Source organism: Phoxinus phoxinus (assembly GCF_949152265.1).
Source record: "Phoxinus phoxinus genome assembly, chromosome: 10".
Lineage (NCBI taxonomy): Eukaryota > Metazoa > Chordata > Actinopteri > Cypriniformes > Leuciscidae > Phoxinus > Phoxinus phoxinus.
The window spans coordinates 26,556,690-26,577,800 of NC_136885.1; the positions used below are offsets into that span (position 1 = coordinate 26,556,690).

General features: G+C 37.1%; 5 protein-coding genes across 5 annotated transcripts in view; 3 read left to right on the forward strand and 2 right to left on the reverse strand.

Moving 5' to 3' along the window:
• Nucleotides 1-562: 562 nt before the first annotated feature.
• On the forward strand, nt 563-1,289 carry LOC307006121 (ras-related protein Rab-39A-like; the record flags this gene model as incomplete). Its single annotated transcript, XM_079626766.1, has 1 exon — nt 563-1,289. Exon 1 carries the CDS (start codon nt 819-821, stop codon nt 1,287-1,289), a length of 471 nt encoding a protein of 156 aa, XP_079482892.1. The 5' UTR covers nt 563-818.
• Nucleotides 1,290-1,500: 211 nt separating this feature from the next.
• LOC307005869 (ras-related protein Rab-39A-like) lies at nt 1,501-3,378 on the forward strand. Its single transcript, XM_079626372.1, has 2 exons — nt 1,501-1,858; nt 2,910-3,378. The coding sequence occupies exons 1-2, from the start codon at nt 1,641-1,643 to the stop codon at nt 3,289-3,291; spliced, it is 600 nt and encodes a 199-aa protein (XP_079482498.1). The 5' UTR covers nt 1,501-1,640; the 3' UTR covers nt 3,292-3,378.
• A 1,266-nt stretch (nt 3,379-4,644) lies between these two features.
• rab42b (RAB42, member RAS oncogene family) lies at nt 4,645-8,882 on the forward strand. Its single transcript, XM_079625175.1, has 3 exons — nt 4,645-4,878; nt 4,966-5,196; nt 7,735-8,882. Exons 2-3 carry the CDS (start codon nt 4,979-4,981, stop codon nt 8,174-8,176), a joined length of 660 nt encoding a protein of 219 aa, XP_079481301.1. The 5' UTR covers nt 4,645-4,878; nt 4,966-4,978; the 3' UTR covers nt 8,177-8,882.
• On the reverse strand, nt 8,489-12,094 carry taf12 (TAF12 RNA polymerase II, TATA box binding protein (TBP)-associated factor). The gene is made up of 6 exons (XM_079625176.1): nt 11,947-12,094; nt 11,247-11,479; nt 11,082-11,159; nt 10,085-10,199; nt 9,725-9,813; nt 8,489-9,635 (listed from the first exon to the last, which is right to left on the reverse strand). Exons 2-6 carry the CDS (start codon nt 11,415-11,417, stop codon nt 9,600-9,602), a joined length of 489 nt encoding a protein of 162 aa, XP_079481302.1. The 5' UTR covers nt 11,418-11,479; nt 11,947-12,094; the 3' UTR covers nt 8,489-9,599.
• A 311-nt stretch (nt 12,095-12,405) lies between these two features.
• Nucleotides 12,406-21,111, reverse strand: part of ctps1b (CTP synthase 1b) — a 35,623-nt gene continuing 26,917 nt past the window's right edge. The window contains 17 exon segments of the mRNA XM_079625174.1: nt 12,406-12,585; nt 12,696-12,840; nt 12,926-13,022; nt 13,101-13,156; nt 13,284-13,380; nt 13,473-13,516; nt 13,627-13,689; nt 13,794-13,888; nt 14,846-14,934; nt 15,130-15,262; nt 15,368-15,600; nt 15,684-15,767; nt 15,881-15,997; nt 16,283-16,383; nt 18,562-18,670; nt 18,672-18,733; nt 18,961-19,139. Of these exon segments, the coding sequence (XP_079481300.1) occupies nt 12,507-12,585; nt 12,696-12,840; nt 12,926-13,022; nt 13,101-13,156; nt 13,284-13,380; nt 13,473-13,516; nt 13,627-13,689; nt 13,794-13,888; nt 14,846-14,934; nt 15,130-15,262; nt 15,368-15,600; nt 15,684-15,767; nt 15,881-15,997; nt 16,283-16,383; nt 18,562-18,670; nt 18,672-18,733; nt 18,961-19,126 (1,770 nt within the window). The 5' untranslated portion in view covers nt 19,127-19,139 and the 3' untranslated portion in view covers nt 12,406-12,506.

The following is a 21,111-nucleotide window of genomic DNA, read 5'->3' on the forward strand; positions in this document are numbered from 1 at the left end:
TATGTGCTGATAAAACCGTAGAATTCAATAGGGTGTCTTTTCTTTTTCACATGACTGTATATAACACACACACTTAATTTTATCATGAACTTCTACCAGCTATCATCAGAGTGTGAGAAATACGTCCTATGCTCGTATAAACCCGACCTGTTACATAAATACCTCCCGCTTCTGTGTCATATGATCATATGACACAGATTAATATTCATTTACATTTATTAATCATAGATTAATAAATGCTGTAGAAGTATTTTTCATAGTTAACCAATGAACCTTATTGTAAGGTGTTACCCAAAATAATCTGTTTCCTGTTTATGCTGAAAGAAAGCAATTCAGTTTAAACAAGATTAAGAAGGGCTATACAATATATATTTATCTTTATACATTTTTACTCTGAGACTGCTTAAGAAAATTCCTTTGGTAACTTATACGCTTAAATGTTGGACAGTGATCGGTGGCGGCATGTACATTACTGAACCCTTGATGTGCAGTTGCTCATCAGCAGCTGATGTTATAGCCATCAGTATATATCTAAACAAAAGTGTCGTTACAATAACATAAAGGTTATATTAAACATTCAGGTGTTAGAATGTATAAACTGTATTTATTAAAGGAAGTAAAGGTGTGGCTTACTCCCAAAAACATTTCAAGGATTATCATAGCTAAAACTCTAATAAAGTGTCCACTTGGATTTGTAGATCAACTAAATTCTGGTCTTCCACCCTTCTCTGAAATCCAGTTGCATTATCACAAAGAGGATGTTTAGGAATAGTTATTTAGGAACTATCAAAAAATAACTTTAAAGCACTTAATTCACAATGTCGTTTAACGTCATGAACTCTGTTTCCAGGAGTAGTATCAAACGCTACTTTCCTTGCTCAGCCGGATGCCTGCTGGTGTTTGACCTGGGTAATCGGGAGTCTTTCGACTACATTAAGCAGCGGCACACAGATGTGTCTAATACTGTGCATCCGTACACTGTGCTCTTCGTGCTTGTGGGACACAAGTGTGACAGAAAAGAGCAGGAGGTGAATCAATACGAAGTGGAAGAGTTTGCAAGTGAATTGGGAGCGCCGTACATCGAAGCCTCGGCCAAAACCGGTCACAATGTGGCAGAAGCTTTTGAACTGTTGACCCGGCGCATTTATCAGGGTTATCTGAGTGGAGAGGTGCGCTTGCATGAGAGCTGCAAGATCCATGACAATAAATCAGCTGACAACAAGACCAAGGATGAGCCAGCTGGGGGAAAAAAAACAATGTTGTGCCTCATAAAGCCAACAATAAACTGAATTGATGGCCATTCAAAAGAAGCCATGCATTCTTTTTTGTGTGAACAATAGTTTTTTATTGAGTAGTCAGTTCAATACAAGAAAAAATATACAACATTAAAGTGTAGTAAAGTTTTAAATAAAATAAATGCAGTCTTGGTGAGCATAAGAGACTTATGAATATATTCATTTCATTCCAGTAAAATGCTCAAAGAGATTTGATCATGACACTGAAATTCTGCCAGCTGTCTTCAGAGGTTTTGACTGAACTTCCTATTCTCAAATAAACTCAGCCTGTCATCATATGACTCTGTAAGACATACTAGCAATAACACCCTTCCTCTGTCAAAAAGTGGAAGTCGATCAGCAGTCATGAATCTCACTGACTGTCGGTACCGTTTTAAAATGATCATGATAGGTTACAATAATGTGGGAAAGTCGTGTATGCTGAGGCGCTACACAAAGGGCCGGTATCCCGAGAGAATGTGTTGTACTATTGGAGTGGACTTCTGCAATCACATCCTAGAAGTGGAGCCTGGGGTGAGAGTGAATCTACAGATTTTCGATACAGCCGGTCATGAATCGTTTTGGTAAGCAGTGAGAATACACAACATCTGCACCTTTGAGGTGCATTCTCAAAGCTCTGCAAAGCAATATGACTTGAAATTACTAAATTTGGTTTCACTTTATTTTGATGGTCCCTTTAACACATTCTGTTGACTATAAGTAACGTTGCACCTACATGTCTACTAACTCTCAGAGTATAAGTAGAGTATTAGTAGACTAGTAGGGTTAAGGTTAGAATAAGTTGACATGTAGTTGCAAAGTTACTTATAGTCAACAGAATGTTTAAAAGGGACCATCAAAATAAAGTATGAATTTTCCCTTTGATATAAAAGAGATATTGAGGTGGGAGGGTTGCTAATGTAAATGGACTGTTTTCATATTTTAAAGAAAAGAAAGGTATTGAAAACATCTTGCTGCAACACAATTGCAAAGATTGGGTTGCATGTAAACCTCATGCTGTAAAACAATAGTTAAATTGTATATGATTATCAATTATGATTTTTATTATTTACTCATGCTCATGCACTTCTAAACCAGTATAGTTTTCTTTCTTCTTTAACACAAAAGGTTAATTTTTGTTGTTCATAATGTGCGTTTTACAATAGGTGTGTGTGAGGAAACTTACTGAAGGAGTCATATTGAATAAGTTTTGTACCTTGCTTTAAAATGTTGAATTTTTCACCTGTTTCAGTTCACTCAAAAAATATTTAGGCCTACATTTAAGATTTATGCGTTACATTTCCATCTATTTGGTTTTCACAATGAACAGATTTATGCTGATTCTAAGTATTTTGAGTAAATGCATTTTGAAAATATTATTATTTAAAAGTCAAATAGATGCAAATAGTTATTAACAAATGATGGCATGATTTTTTGAGTGCAAATACAAATACGCATCAGTTAAGTTTAATCGTTTTTTTTATGTTCAAACGGTGTAATCCAAATGGATTATGCAATTCAAAGGCCTACATAAATCTTAAATTTAGGCCTAAATATGTATGCATAGGCCTACTTCTCAAAGGTACCTAACATTATGCAGGGTGTGTTTGACTTCATGAGCTGTCATGTTTTCAGGTGTGTTATCTGCTCTTCCATCCCTCAATCGGACGGATGCCTGCTGGTGTTTGACCTGGGTAATCGGGAGTCTTTCGACTACATTAAGCAGCGGCACACAGATGTGTCTAATACTGTGCAGCCGGACACTGTGCTCTTCGTGCTTGTGGGACACAAGTGTGACAGAAAAGAGCAGGAGGTGAATCAATACGAGGTGGAAGAGTTTGCAAGTGAATTGGGAGCGCCGTACATCGAAGCCTCGGCCAAAACCGGTCACAATGTGGCAGAAGCTTTTGAACTGTTGACCCGGCGCATTTATCAGGGTTATCTGAGTGGAGAGGTGCGCTTGCATGAGAGATGGGGCAAGATCCATAAAAATAAGCCAGCGGAAAACCACAAATGAAGTCAACATGAAACTGCATGTTTTCCATTTTATGGCCATACAAATGTAATCATGTATTGTGACAAAATAAAAAATGCAAGACATAAACCACTAAAAATCACAAATATTTAATTACATATTCAATATTTAATTTCAAGTGCTAGTGACTGATTTCTGATTGTTCTACAACTGATATCTACTGTTTTTTAAATGTTTCATTTTTTATCTTTTCATGATTTATTTATCTTTTAACGCATTACATGTTTATACTTAGTAATTGAACAGGTTAATTTCATTCAAGTGCTTTGTGGTTATTTAGCATACTTGCTTATGCATGTTTATTATTTATTACTTTTTTAATATATATATATATATATATATATATATATATATATATATATATATATATATATATATATATATATATATATATATATAGTCACGTTGAATACTTTTGATTTTGCTTTTATGATGAATGTAGTAGTACTTAGCTTTTACTAAGTTTGAATAAATGTTCACTGATTTCCCATCAAGATCAGAGCAAACAAACCTGCCGACATGAGCCCCCCAGTAAAGCTTGAACTTCCTTTTAGGGATGATAGTTTTGAGTGTCATTGTCCTAGAGAAAGAGCGTCTCCTAGCGGCCATGAAGAAAAATGCATTACAAGCACTTATCTCTATATAGATCAGTGATTACAAGCTACGCTACACAAATTAATAACTTAAAAATATGAGACTTACCGTAATTCCAGCAGTATGAGTCGTCGTGACTCGGGACTAAAACTGTCACGTTTTAATAGCCATTTTAGTAGGTCTACTTTCAAATTATTAGACTAAATTACTAGTGCTATTTAAACGTATGCTTTCTCGCTTCACTGGATCCCCGCCCTTGCTGACCTGGTATAAACTACTTTCATGCCAAGTTTCTTAAGTGCACGTATAGGGCTATCGGTGGCTTTTTGTGCTTAAAACTGATAGCAGTTACACACTGTTAATAGTTCTACAATTAAAGCCTCATTTGAGTTATAACCCAGTCCACTAAACTACAGCAACAGAAAACAGTGTAAAACTATTTATAGCCCACGCCAGCCTAAATCGTCTGTGTCCTAATCAGTTCCATCGTTGTTCACCTCCTGTTTGGAAACCCTCATAATAATGGAAACTAACCTGTACTGCATACTGGTGAGGAATATTGTGGGCTTGATTTCCTCATGACATTGGAAGTCTTCCATTCTCGTGGTTGGCTTATTGAGGAAGTCTTAGCTGAAATGTTTTTGCTCATTACATGTGCTTTTATGTGATGCATGCCACTAGCTGGCCTCAACAGGAAATGCTGGGCTTGTCTTGATATGATACTGCATGCTCATTCCCTCTGGTCTATGAGAAATTCCAAACTTACTGCTGGTATTTATAAACTCCGCCCCTCACATAAATCCTGCCCACTAACAAGTATGAACAGGCAAAGATTAAAGAAACAGATCAAGTAGACACTCCCAACCCTAAAAAGTTCACACAGATGCTGCTCTTTGAAGAAAAACACAGGGGAACTTAAGGAACTATGGGTTTATTTCTACCTATATTTAACATGAGAACTTCAAGTACTCTAAGGTAAGGGGTTCTCTGGTCAAAAAGGATCTTGATGTAGTGACAGTTTTTAGTGAACTCTAGCCATTTCCTTTATCACGTTGGTTTTAGCTCTCGGTAAGTCATGGATCTCACGTTGTGGCAGTACCAGTTTCGACTCATCATGCTAGGAGACTCCACGGTGGGCAAGTCATCCATTTTGAAGCGATACACAGAAGACCTGTTTCTGGAGTGCATCAACCAGACTATCGGAGTAGACTTCTATGTACACTTCCTAGAGGTCGAACCTGGAGTGAGGGTCAAACTGCAGTTCTGGGATACAGCCGGTCAGGAGAGGTTTAGGTAAGTCCAAACATTCAAGCTTTTGAAAGTTCCACCATTAATTGAATGAACTACATTCTCCTAATCCTATACTTAAAGGCATACTCCACCCAAAAATGAAAATTCTCTCATCATTGACTCCATCCCAGATTATTCTGAGTTACACAAATGGAGATTTTTGGAAAATGTATCCATCTCTGTGAGTCTATATAATGCAAGTGGATAGTAACCCAAAATTTGACACTTCAAAAACCACACAGAACAAACACGATGGTAATCCATACAAGCCCAGATGAGGAACGGATGTCTTCTCAGGAAAACCAATAGGTTTGAATGAGAAAAATACTGATATTTTAATATTTTTAAAATATAAACCATCGCTTCATATGGTTTATATTTTATATGTTTGTTCACTGGTGCACCCTCTGTAATTCCACGTTTACTTCAAGCTAGTCTCAGCCCCAGACGTTATGCCCACGGACCATTGGCTGAATGTTTGATGCATATGGCACACTTTTCTGGAAACACCTCAGGAGTTTCGAAGTCGTGATCTGATAGGTTGAATTCTACAGGATGTTCTGGAGACACGTGTGTCGCGTTCTTTAACGGTCCGCCTGGAAACAAATGCCAAAACCTCTTGTGGAAGATGAACGCCGTCGTGTTTACAACTGTGACAATGAGCTCTCATCAGGATCAACTAAACGCTGGATTTTCAAAAGTTTGTAAAGTTTGCGGCTCCATTGTCAACGTTCTTGAATTAATCATTTATAGATGCACACCGGTCTGTTATTGCAGGGATATCGACATTATATTTTCACGCCCCTAAACATGCAGAACAAAACGAACTGTGATTGGTTGCCAGTGAAAGGTCCTCTTGGGCATCCTTGGCCAAGAAAAGCTGCGATAGAGACCAGACCTTCTGCCGTCAGTCTGAAAGTCTGGCTAAACGAGACTAACGTCAAGCAAACACGTATATGACAGCTAGCCATGGTAGTTAGAATTGTATTAAACATTATTTTCACACACAAACATTTCACTTCAGAAAACATTCAGCCAATGTCAGCTTGCATTATATCAGGGGTGTCCAATTCTACTCCTGGAGGGCCACTGTCCTGCAGAGTTTAGCTCCAACTTGCCTCAACACACCTACCTGGAAGTTGGTAGTGTGCCTAGTAAGACCTTGATTAGCTGGTTCAGGCGTGTTTTAATTGGGGGTTGAGCTAATTTTACAGGTCAGTTACCTTCTGGGAGCAGGGTTGGCCATCCCTGAGACTCACAGAGATGGAGTATTTTGTCAAAAAAAGTTTGTGTTCTACAGAAGAAAGTCATATACATCTGGGACTGCATGAAGGTGAGTAAATGATAAGAGAGAATTTTAATTTTTGGGTGGAGTATCCCTTTTAAGGTGAACAATCCACAGTTGTCCAAATGGAGATAGAAGAAGGACTGTTTTCCCCTCAAAGTATCTTCTGTACGTTTAGCCAGATGTTCAGTGTCTAAAAACAGTTGCCTTGCTTCTGTAAAACAGAATTGTGAAACATATTACTCATCACGGCAGCAAGTATTCTCATGATACTTCCAGGAAGTATGTTGTCAGTCTACACTATAAATGGACTCACTGCCAAGCGCGGCTCTACAGTGTGGGGTTGGCCCACTTAACTGACCCACCCATGCAACAGTTTGGCCCAGCTGAAAAGGCTCATAGCCCATCTAGCATCTTTGAGCTGGAGTTGGGCCTGTTCACTGGTATGCATAAATTACTTTAAAGTGATAGATCACCCAAAAAGGAAACTACTCACCCTCATGTCATTCCAATGCCTCATGGGTGGCGAGCCTTGTGATGAGGGGGAGGCACTTATTTAACAATAAATACAGCTTTGAGGTATCAAGACATTTTGTCACTGCAAAAACGACACGGATGACCTGAAAAGGTGAGAGCCACCTCTGAATTGGCTTGTAAGGGGGTTTAACCCCCTGAAAGTCAACATGATTTGACATATAAACTAATTTTATTGATCAAAGATTCTATACCAAGATGGTTCACTCATAATATTACTATAATCTAGTTTACCAATTGGCCAGTTGCCAATTGAAGCTCCAGTTCTCAAAGAAACAGTCAGTGTCCCGAGATGAGTATTTTCCATAAACATTGGAGGGACCAATGCTCTTTTAATGCTATTTGAGGATAAGAAACAACGTTTATGGGGCAGTTCATGACAGATTTTACGTTATTTAAATGTTAACTTGGCAAGTAGTTTTTGAGATTTAAGTATTTCCCCATTCAAGCAGATAGGAGTTGGTCTTGCATGCCCGACATAGCAGCCCTGGAGGCATTGCAAAAATGGCTGTAGAGTGAACTGACTTTCCTTGAAAAGGCCTTTGGAATGATACAGAATATCCAATGAGAACAAAATGTTGGATTTTATCGATTGGGAATTGATTGGCTGGTAAAAAAAGAGGCCGGAATGGAGCCAGAATTAATGTAATGTATAAATACATGATTGATTATCATTGTACAAAGGTCTGGAAAATAATCCTTCAACTATGGTACATTTGCAGGTCTGTGACTCGCTCCTACTACCGGAACTCAGTGGGAGGTCTTCTGGTATTCGATCTGGGCAACCGCAAATCTTTCGAAAATGTGCAGCAGTGGCACGCGGAGGTGTCAGAACGTGTGCAGCCCTACACAGTGCTCTTCGTGTTGGTGGGACACAAGAGCGACCGGGACAAGGCCGGAGAGCGAGCTGTGAACCGAACCGAGGCAGAAAAGCTCGCAAGCCAATTGGGAGCGCCGTACATCGAGGCCTCGGCCAAAACGGGTCACAACGTGAAAGAGGCCATTGATCTCTTGACCAGGAGGGTTTACCAGGGCTTGAAAAGCGGTGAGATCCAGTTGCGTGAGGGGTGGGATGGAGTCAAGAGCTCAGGTCCTACAGCCCAAATGTCCCAGAAGATGCAAAACAATGAAACTGCTCAGAAAAACAAGAGCTGTGCTTGTTAACTTCAAATATATAGTAACCTTTGAGTACAGTTCATAGGATGGATCAGTCTGACATTGCCAAATAGACCTACAACTAATCTCTAGGACTTTGAGATGTAAGATTGTAGGTATTAAATTTGATCAGACAGATCTTTACTCATGGCATGGATAATATATGCTTTTCTACAATATTTCAGCATTTGTAAACCACACTGAAACACTTAACGTCATGTACATACATGTGTACATTTGATTTCCAAATGTTTGTTCATATTTCTTGACTTTACTTAGGATAAACTTGTTTTTAGTGTAGCATCAGTGTAACTCCATCAGTTGAAAAAAATCTTTTTATATTTCCACATTACTTTAGCACATGACCACATAATTCCATAAACATGGATTTGTTTTAGTTGATACAGAAAGGGTTGCCTGAAAATCATAGAATCCATAAACATGACATTCCAAAGGGTTTTAAGAGCTAATCCTGTAGATTTGTAAATGATTCACTCATATTTGACTTTCATAGATAAAGGGAGATTTTAGATATACAGTTGACACACTGTCTAGACACATTGCTGAAACAGTTTGTCTTGGTTATTACTTCTGATATGACGTCAGTCCAACAACAATGCGAGTGAGTTCAGTGTGAATAAATCACAATTAAGTTTTTTATTCATGAAAAACAGGAGACTGTAAAACACTGTGATACACGGCCAAAAAAAAACAATTCAGTTTATACTCAAGTTTAACTCCACAAATTCTTTTTTTAAATCTGCCCACAGCAGGTGTGGTTTATGCACCATTTCCCACACGTCACATATATAACCCCCTCTAACAATTAACATCTGCATTATGTCACTAGATCGAATGCAATTAATTACATGGGGAAGTGGTATTTATTTCTCTGGTAAAAATGACTGTTTACCTTTAGAAAGTCACACACTGAGGATTTCTCTATAGTACTTAATATTACTTAAGTGACGAGTTCTATAACACCGAACATTATAAACAAATCAGACACATGGTGATTGTAATTGTGCATAGCTACTAATGCCAGCTGAGCAGAAGTTGTGCGACTGCATGATGGGTCAACTAAACATGTAATATGGATAAAAATGTGGTTTGTGGGTGAAACAATAAAAAAAAAAATCTGATGTTTTTTTTTACAGAGCTCTGTGAGATTCTATCATATAATAAAACCCCAGTATAGCACCAAGGTGCTCAAACAAAATGTTCACATGGTGATTTAACACAAAGTGAACTGTACAGACAAATGACATAAATTCCTGCACACCTTTTGAATGGGTAATGTCAAAAGAAGTGTACTGCAAATAGTACAACGCATTCTTCCTCTTTGATTAACATAACATGTATAGGTTCAAACCCTATCCACTTCTAAAACTTCCAGGGGGGAAAAAAGTGTTTGTTGGTACTTCCGATCTTGCTACTTTTTGGTTGTTTTGCGGATCAATGCCATTCTCTGAAAGAACAGAAATAGATATTTAGGTATGCAAGTCATTTGTTTTTCAAAATCATCTAGAGGGATCAGTTTAAGTGTATGGCTCTCACCTGTTTGTGGGCTTCTGTGGTGCATGCTTTCTTATACGGTCGGATCTCATCTGAGCCAAAACCAGGAATCCACATGTTCCACTGTCGTTCTGTAATTCAAAACAGGATTATGGACTATATTAATGCAATTCCTTAGATAGTCATTCAAACAATCTGCAATTGCCATTGATTTAACAACTTATAGGATCCATAATGTATGTTGTACCTTTATTTTCTATTAAAATGACTATTATGGTAAGAAAATTCATGAAAAACTTTACGTTTATTGTAAACTGATGCATTAAAATAAATGTATTTATTCAAATTAATTTTTAAAAAGGCACTTAAACCACTGGGGAACTGAATATTCAAGACCCTCACCAAGGTGTAGCTGGACATCTTTCACTTCAAGAGTATTTGACTTCCTGTGTCGTGCAAGTTGACATGCAGCAGTCACCACGCTCTCAATGAAATCATCAGCAATCTGCAAGAGCATCTGAAGGGGATGGGAAATGACTCAGGTCAACAGACAGCAGTGTAGTGACAGTCACAGCAAGTCATTTTACTGTCTGTCAGCAAAGCACCAACACACACACACACACACACACACATATATATATATATTTACCCATAAGAATATATTTATACATACATACTACCATTCAAAAGTTCAGGGGTTGGTAAGATTTTTTCTCTCTCTTATGCTCACTAAGTTTCTATTTTTGGGATCAAAAATACTGTAAAAAAAACAGCAATAGTGTTAAATATTATTACAATTTGAAATAACTGTTGTCTATTTTAATATATCTTAAAATGTAATTTATTTATGTGAAACAAAGCAGAATTTTCAGCATCATTACTACAGTCTTCAGTGTCACATGATCCTTAAGAAATCATTATAATATGCTGATTTGCTATTCAAGAAACATTTCTTATTATCAATGTTGAAAGCAGTTGTGCTGCTTATTATTTTTGTGGAAATCAGAATACATTTTTTTGATGAATACAAAGTTCAAAAGAACAGCATTTATTTTGTAACATTTGTAAATGTATTTACTGTTATTTTGTGTTCAATGTAATGCACCCTTGCTAAATAAAAGGATTATAATGCTAATATAAAATAATTCTAAGCACTGAGCTGAAAAAAAAATGGAAAAAGGACAGTAGGGAACAGAACTGACTAGTTTATACAGACTTTTTGTGATGTTTATGACTTTTTAGTGGATATAAAGGGACACTTATCTCGAATGCAACAATTAACTATTATAAAACGTTTCCTCATAACCGAGTAGTTGTTCAGGCAACCCACAGACTTATCAATTATGAAAATATCACTAATAATACTCATAGTCATATTAATAATAGTCATATTAAGTACCTCCTCCACATCCTCATCGAGCTGCTCATTAGGGTCAATTTCACGCACAAGGTCCTGCAGCTTCTTCTTGCTGAGCACCTGTAGGGAATATATTACATAATGAATGTTATGAGGAATACAAATGGGGTAAGAATCTAACACATTTGAACTGCTCTAATGTCTCACCTGAGTGCCTTCAGGACTCAGTCTTCCTGCGGGTCCAGGGGTGCCTGGAACTTTGCCGGGGACGACGGTGCTGTTGGCCATGTTGGTGGAGAGGGGAGGCGTTGAAGAGGCTTCTGCTTTCACAACAGCGTAGAAGTTAGAGCGACTAGTCTGTGGAGGGTACTGGGTCATACTATTATAGTCAAGAGATATCTGTCACGAGCCTCTTCAAAGCCAGCGTGAGGTCTATTCAGCTGCAAAAAAATAAAAAGAAGGTTTTAAGAGAGATTATATTGAGTTGAGTCAATGCATCCCATAGATAAACGATCTTAAATGTTATTTTAGGTTCACTAACAAAACCAAGAACTTTTAAAGCTACTCAGTGCACACTAGGAAAAACATCACAGAACTGTCATTCGCTCTGCAGGCTAACGACTTTAGCTTTTTAGCTTTGCTGATGTCTTCTGAGATGATTAATTTAAACTATTTGGACAAACGGGGATGTAATGGTGATAAAAATAGTTTTAGCAGTACAAATTAACAAATAAATCTTGTTTTTCATCCGAATGTCTTCGTGGTTGCTGTTATTCATCACCGAACACCGATCATCTTCAGCTCAACATATTAGCAGCTAGCGAGTAAACATTGGTGCCAATCCATGTCTCGTGATGCTTTCCTTTGGTTTCATGTAATCCTGTTAGATGGTAAATTAGTGTGATACCTGATCCAAATAATTTTGTATTATCTTCCCATCTTCGACATTTATAAATTGGAATTATTCAGAAGCCCATGTAATTTGATGTTGTTCCTTCTACAGGCGCCTGGAGAACGGAGCTCAGCCGAAATATCGCGAGATCATCTGAGGGAATGGAGTTTTACAAAATAAAAGCACAGTTAGAAAATAAAAAGCCCTTCCTCCGAGTACAAATAGACGTTTCTTCCAAAGTACATGTTTGTAATAGTAATAATATAAATAAATATAAATATATATCAAATTGAATTTGCATTTACAGTACTTTGATTTTTTGGATTTGTAAATTACCAAAAAGAATTCCAGATGTGGGATTACCGTTTTAGGTAGATTCATGTATTATTCTTATGAATATGCTTTTAAAGCTGTGTACTATTCTTCTGGTCTTGCCCCATATGATTTCACTGCAAGTATATCACTGTACACACAGACCACTTAAAAATGACACATAAGCCTTTTTTATTCATTTATTCAAGTTCATCATTTCATATCATAAATATGTTTTTTACGATTATGTGGATATTCCCCCTTTAAGAGAGTGATGGAAATTTGATTTCAGAGATCTCCGAGTCTGGTGAACTACTGCCACTTCGGTCACTGTACGTGTCTCTGAGAGAGAGAGAGAAAAGAAAAAACAAGATAATGAGACAAATCTATAAGCTAGTTGTCTCTACTTTAAATAGTTAAGCTGTTATGAGAGAATTTACTAGGCAACAAACCGTGGTGAGAGCCGGCATCCTTTCTGTAGGTAGTTCTGTAGTTTCCCAGATGCTGCCAGTAAAAGGCCAAAATAAGGAGGCGAAGGTTTAATGGGCCGAGAAGTGAATTCTGGGTGGTACTGCACTCCGACAAAATAAGTTTGATCTGTTGTGAGAGAAGAAACGAGCTGAAGCAAATACTGACTGACAACTTTTCCATACACAGGTTCAGATACTGGACATGCACTGACCTTCAAGTTCAATGATCTCCATCCGCTCCCCCTCCAGGTCCTGACCCACAAACCGAAAGCCTCTATCCTCAAAGTGGTGCTTCAGTTCTGGATTCACCTGGAAAAATGCAAAAGGAACTGATTGAGCAAATGGAATTAATGATTAATCATTTTTGCAATTATTACTATTGTGAACCTCAAAGCGATGCCGATGCCTTTCGTCCACATATTCAGCATCTCCGTACAGCTTTCCTACAACAAAATAAAAAAAAATAACGTAAACATGCCTATTTAAAACAGTAGCAAAACAGTAAACAGTTAAAATTTTTGTGAAATGTGACCTTCACATTTTACAAAGGCACAAAAGATCGCAACTTACGGAGAACGCTGGAGGTGTTTTTGAATAAGGTACGCCTTTTTCCTAACCGCATGGTTCCTCCCATTTCCCCAGGATTGTGCTCAGGCATTTCAATCACCTGGGTTAAAAAAAAAAAGATCTCAACACACCACGCAAAAAAAGTAATCAATATGCAGAAATTCTCATTTGTTTTACCAAAACAACACCTACCACTGGATGTTTTGTTTCAGGATCAAATTCTGTAGAATTGGCATCTGTTAAGAAAAAAACAGTTAAAATAAAAAATGAAAACATATTAACTTAAAAGCATAAGCAATGTTTGCTTTAATAGGCATATCAGAAAGTCTAGAATGGGTGTTGTTACCTTCCCAGCCGAGTACATTACGAGCAAATTCACACACTGCCAGCTGCATGCCCAAACAAACACCTGCAGAACAGGGTTGATTTCAAATTTAACCACAGGGTTGCTGTGACTATATCATATTTTGTCACTAGCACTGAACCGATAGCTTTCTGAACATAATTTGTTACCTAAAAATGGCTTTTTTTGTTTCCTCGCCCAGTTAATGGCTTGGATTTTTCCCTCGGTGCCTCGCACACCAAAGCCTCCAGGAACAAGAACCCCACTAACAGCACAATGAAATAGTCAAATATTCATTCAATAAATAAATATTCAAACTAACAACCTTAACAAAGTCTGATTATTACATACAAGTGTATTCTCACAGATTACACCAGCATTTAGCCAAGACATTGTCCAGGAGCCCATATAGTTGAAATTACATCAGCGGAACTTATACAGTTTGAGGTAGGTAATATTTTTGAAAGAAATTAATAATTTTATTCAGCAATGATGCATTAAATCAATAAAATACAGCTCAACTGTTGATAACATTGATAATAAAAAATGTTTCTTAGAATGATTTCTGAAGGATAATGTGACACTGAAGACTGGAGTAATGGCTTTGCCATCACATGAATAAATTACATTTTAAAATACATAACATGTAGATTATTTTAAATTGTAGTAATATTTCAAAATTCCATATTATGAATTTAAGGCCAGACAAGTAATTTGTTGAGGTCAATTTGTAAAGAAAGCCTACACGCCTGCACACATATTCAAATGTGCATCCCTATAGACTAAACACGTAATATGCATGTGCACGCCGTCAGCGTTTTCACAGATTTGCGTTAAAAAAAAAAAAAGTTAGGCCCCTAAGTTAATAACTAATGATCTTTGCAACAGAAGTGAATCAATCAAAACTAACTTTAGCTTGACAATAACTTGAATCTAGAGCTGCTGTAAAGCCAAAACAAATCTCTGTTACTTTCATTTCCTATTATCACTGTAAAGCTGCTTTGAAACTATCTATATTGTTAAAAGTGCTATATATAAATGAAGGTGACTTGACTTCACTTGACTACTGTATTTTTGATCAAATAAAAGCAGCCTTGGTGAGCATAATTTACCATTTTTACATTTAAAAACCGACTTCAGACTTTGGAACAGTAGTATATGTTGTTAGTTGCATCATTTTCTAGTGCTTTGTCAAGTGTATTTTGAGAACACACAAACTCACTCAGCACTGCAGAGCTTCTGCCAGGCCTCATGGTATTTAACTGGCTCCTCCTGCAACGCTGCCGGCTCTAGGTCTGCTGAATCTATGTACTGAAATAAAGTACCATTTTCAAATATTAACACTTACACACTCAAACAAATATATGTAAGATGTTTAATGTAAGCAAAGTTAATATTTTTCTACAAATTATTAACATGAATTAACTAAAATTCATAAGGACACACTCAAATGGAATAAAACTGTCACAGCACAGGATATTGCAACTAGTTGCTGTCATTTCTTACCTTGACCTCTAGCTTATAGTTGATGGCGAGGGCAGAGTGCTCCAGTGCTTTAATAACAGAGGCATAAGAATCTGACAGTTTGGTGTACTTGCCAACTAAAGCAATGGAGGTTTGCTCCAGGAGTCGGTCAGACCTAGGGAGCAAAAACACAGGTCGCTCAAAACAAAAGCAACAACCTTGGAATTGTCAGAAGATTGCAGTTTTTTGGGACTGTTTGGCAGACGCAAACAGTACAAACCTGTCTGACATCTCCTTCCACTTTGTGAGCATTTTTCGAGGTCTCATCACAATGGGCAAGTCCAGCCTGTGGCAGAGGTAGTCAACGATGCCCTGATTCTCCAGGAGTAAAGGTACTCTGTAGATTGAGGACACGTCATGTACACAGATCACCTGTTCAGGTTCCACATGGCAAAACATGGAGATTTTCTCTTTGACAGCAGTGTCCAATGGAGTTGAGCAACGACAAACAATCTGCAACAAAAAAATTATTTCTCAGAACTAGAGTGACTTGACATAGATTGGCTCTTCACAACATATAAAGAGTAAAGACTGACCAGATCAGGTGACAGGCCAAGTCCACGAAGCTCTCGGACACTGTTCTGTGTGGGTTTGGTCTTCTGTTCTCCTGTTGAATTGGGCTGAAAATACATCCATATAGCACAGTAATTACGTTTTTTTCCCCCCCCCAAACTCAAATAACCTACTTTTTTACGACAAAGTATTAAATATAAAAAGTAAGCTTGTTTCCTACCTGAGGAACCAGACTGACATGGATATTACAAAAGTTCTCCCGTTTCACTTTAAACTGAAACTGTCTAAAAGCTTCAATAAAAGGCATACTCTCAATATCTCCAACTGTACCTCCAAGCTGTGGAAAAAAGTAAATACATTTATGCTAAAATTGTATATTATAGTCAAATTGTATTTATTAATTTTAACAGTGGTACATTTTTTTCATAAAGCTTGTAGATATGAAACATTCCAGCTAACTAAGTAGTATTACAATACAGGGGACTTAAAAATGTACTTTTGTATTGAACATTCTTGATGTATTCAGATTTTTCCTTTACATTTAATAACTGTGGCACTGTCCTTAGTAGCAACAATTTTAACTATTTCCTCTCAATGTACAGCATAAAACAGATGGATATACCTCAATAACACAAACTTCTGGTTCAATACCATCATCGTCCACCGAGACCTTAGCCTGCCGCATGACCCATTCCTGTATAGCATCGGTAATGTGTGGTACCACTGTAAAAAAAAAAAGAAAAAATCACATTCACCTTAGTGCCACCCAGAGCACATCTACGGAGAGCCTGGCCACTCCCTATTAAGTCCTATTGTACCGAAATTTGGTTGTAGTTCCACCAGAGTTCAACTGGGGGTGATCGCCCGCGTGCAAAATGAATGGGAGTCTATGGAGCTAGATGGCTAAATTTGTCTCTTTCACCCGATTGCCGTTGAGAAATTTCAAATTTTATTGAAGGTTTTGCAAGTTCAACATGGGTTATAGGTCGAAAGTTGAATAAACGAGTAAAGCAAATAAGTGACTCTAAAAAATCTAACAGCAATGTGTAATTTCTTTGCATCTCCTTTCGAATACAACATTCAAATTACTAGACAAAAAATTATATCCTGAGAAAAGTGGATTTTGAGGGTATAGCTCCATAGACCTTCATTCTGCACTCATCCTGTGAGCGCCCTCATATGGAACCAGAGTGGAACTGCAACCAGTTCAGAAGCCGGAAGTTTACTGAGAGTGGCAGTTCTCCCCTTATTAGACATTCTCTGGTGCCACCATAATATATGCCATTATGTTATCTCCAAAGAAGCAGGTATAGTGAGGCTGAGCAATGTTTTTTTTAGACTTTTGTAATACAATCAGTGGAGGATATGCAAACTAAGGCTGGTGCCATCAAATACTTCACGATACAGTAAACATCACAGTACATCTGTTATGATGCAAATTATTGCAATACTCCAATTCGCCTTTGGCTAAGCCACGCCCTAGAATGTAGATTGACCAAACACAGCGCAGCCAAGAACGAGCTCCCACAGAGGTCCGACACTTTTTCACAGCGCTCCATTGACTTTAACACAGGCGTCTCATATTTATGGTCTCGGCAGGCTATTACCGTCGTAGTTTTATCAAAAATATGGTTAAACGTTGTGCCTGGGGCATTTGTAACAAGTGTCTGACTGACAAGTGTCGTCTTTGGATTAAACTGTGTGGACGTCCTCAGTCAGCGAAACCCCTCAAGGATCAACAAGCACACTTTTGTGTGCTCTATTTTTGCTTTTAACCTTACTGTGAAGTTATACTAGTTAGACAGTTTTATGCTGTTTAGGTTATGATTTCGGTTTTCTACCCTAATTGTTGATACGCTAGCACACGCTGCTAATAAATACAACTTTATACTCGCGTAGTCCGTTTGCTTTGTATTAACGATTATAGAAGTGAAGAGACCTACCCAGCTTTGCATGAACAGTGTTGCTGCTTGATATTGTTAGTCCCAGCCTCGGTCTCGATCATTTTTTGACTGTGACCGTTATATTTGGCTTGTTGTTGCTTGCGTTTCACCGGTATGTCTTGAATATAGCCTTCGAACGCATACTGCAGCCCCTTTTGCCTACTTCTATCAGACACTTTATTTGCTGCTTTATAAAAGTTTGATAAAATTTCAGCAGGAAGAGCCGTCACAGCATAAGCCATGTTGATACCAAACCAGACCCCGGATGAAGTTGTCGGAGGTAGCAACAGTAACTAAGGGTGGCGGGGCTTAGCCAAAGGTGAATTACAGTGCATTATTGTGAGAAAAGCAATTGTTGTATATATATATACACACACTACCGTTCCAAAGTTCAGGGTCAGAATTTCTTTTTATAAGGAAACTAATGCTTTCCTCAAGGATTCCTCAACTAATTCCTCAAGGATGCAATAAATTGATTAAAATTTGATTGACAGTAAAAACATTTATAATGTTACAAAAGAATCCTGAAAAAAAATGTATAGCAGTTTCCACAAAAATATTGTCAATACTGTTAATAAGAAATGTTTCTTAAGCACCAAATCAGCATATTAGCATGATTTCTGAAGGATCATGTGACACTGAAGACTGGAGTAATGATCCTGAAAATTCAGCTTTGACATCACAGGAATATAAAATATATACAAATTGAAAATGTTAATATATTGTAATAATATTTCACAATATAACAGTTTTAACTGTATATTTGATCAAATATGCAGCCTTGGTAAGCATAAACAGACTTCAAAAACATTTTAAAAATCTTACAAATGCTAAACTTCACTGTTATTCAAATATTTTTACATCTCAAACACAGATAAGAAATACTGTAATCCTGTTTCTCATGCCATATTTTATATTTATGTTCCAAACATCCTCATGACTTTGTTGTGTAACTCACCTTGTACAGTTTTGCCCAAGTAATCCCCTCTCCTCTCCTTGGTTATAACAGACTGATAGATCTTCCCAGTCGTCAGATTGTTATCCTTGGTTAGCCGGATGTCCAGAAAAACGTTCGTAATTCCCTAAATCCAAGTCAACCTCACCGCCATCATCTAGCACAAACACCTCACCTGGTAAACATAGTGTCAGAGAGATTGACTGTGGCATGTGGACACTGATATAAACAAAAGACAGCTGTCAAAACCATCAGTAATTTATGCTCTATATGTGCTGTAGGCTCAAATATGACTAACTGATGTTCCAAAGATGTTCCATCTCAAGTAGCAGTTCATATTTCTGTATCGTCAACAAAAAGATTATAATGAGGTGAATCTCTTTTCAAGTAGTCTGCACTTACCATGTTCATAGGGAGAGAAAGTGCCTGCATCAATGTTGATGTAGGGGTCGATTTTGATAGCAGTGACATGCAGGCCACATGATTTGAGTATAGTGCCCACACTGCTGGCTATGATCCCTTTACCAATGCCAGATATCACACCACCGGTCACCAGTATGTACTTCATTACTCAACAGTGTCTGTCAGTGGAAGAAAGACAGTGATGTTTATTTCAACAATCATGCAATACAATCTAACAATCAATGCAAAATGCAATTCATAAAAATGCCTTGAATACACATCTTCTATGATGAACAAGTCAATTTATGAACTAAATTCTATTTTGTTTTACATTTTAATATTGTTATGGTTAGTTAGTTGGTGTAACGTTACCTGTCTTGACTCTATCTACTGGTAGGCTAAGTTAACGTTATGTATGTGACTGACACTGACACAAGGAATTAAATAATTAATTATATCGACAGACCAAATAAAAAATATATATTTATACATACAACATTTAAATATTAACATAAATATATTTACATTTATAATGACCATGCCAAATTCTGCAACATCCACGCACTTAATAATGTTCAGAGGACAAAATGTAAACCACGCTGACCTTGTAAACAAAAGCAAAATACGGCAAAGCCCCATTCCCTAATGAGTCTGTAGCATAATATTATAGCATAATATAGCCTTTTACGGAGTGTATTTTAATCGGCTCAGAATTGAAGCCTATTAGAGGACCCTAATACATTACATAACATTGCAGTCAGTGAACTTCCATGTTGGTACAAGTGACTCTCGAGGTGCACTGCAATGAAAGCAGAAATGGGAAATAAAATGAACGTTTAACTGTACCTGAAATCCGCCGTTCAAATGTATAAAAACCGTAGATTAAAAACGTCAACAGATTCAATAAAAACGAGCCATCTTCACGACACGTTTGTTTGGGTGTCAGCGAAATGCGCGGTGAAGCGCCAAAACAACACGTGGTGCGAGATCAGATACCGAGTTTTTAACTCTAGCTTTGCCACTCTCGCAGCGTGGCAAGAATGAGGGAGGGTTATAAGTATAACGTAGAATTAACGCGTTATGATAGATAATAACGTATTGTGATATTTTGTCGCATTATTTATGTTTCAATTACATCGATCTAGTTTATTTATTTTTTAAATGTGTTTACATAAACGTGCTTTTTTACTGTTACATTCCCTGAATGAAATTTGTATAATAATGCAGGTGTGGGCTCACATTCCACCTCTACTGGTTTGTACTTCCTTCAACCTTTTAGAATTTTTAGAATTCCGTAAGGAATTTAAATATTTTTTAAATAAAAAGCACTTTTTTGTTCTTTCTTTTGTTGTACATAAGTTTGAAGATAAATTCAGTTTTTTTAACAAAATGTGTAAAGTAAACCCAAAATACTTTGCAATAGCCAAAACACAGTCCCAAAAAAACAAATAATTGTTCTAATATCTATGGTTACGTTAAGAGATGTCTGAGGCCACGTACTCGGAGGAGTCGCGCGGGAAGTAATAATTTTGTAAAGTAAACATTTTGGCGGTTTACGTTACGCCTTTTTTTTTCTTTTTTCTTTTTGTAAGTAACATATAGGCTATAAAAATATAATGTAGGCTATGTCAATATTAAATAAGATATTGGTAGGCTATATTGTAGTTTTTCAGACGAAATCTGCTATTTTATTCATTTTATAAATATTTTACAATAGGAAGTAAAACATAAAAATCCATGTTATTTGAGAAACATAAAAAACTAAACTTTAGATGTTATCATAATAAAAGTACCATCAGGACTCATTATTTGTAGCCACTAGATGGCGCCAGATGACGGCATGCGAAACAGAGATGCCGTGCAATTCATAGTCCTACATAAACTGGAGATTGATCCTTATTGACAGTTTAAGATTAAAGGTTACATGAAACGTGTGCTGAGTCATAAAAACATGTTTTTAAACATATTTGGTTAAAGGTTTCTTCTATTCCAATTGTAAACAGCAACACTTAGATGAGAACTCGATTAAGGGAAACTGGATACATTGCAAAGACCAAACACAGCAAAGATGATTAGTTTTGCCAGGTATATCATTATAAATGATATGTGGTTGTGAAACATGACAGCCGTTCACATTCCCTCTTCCTCCAA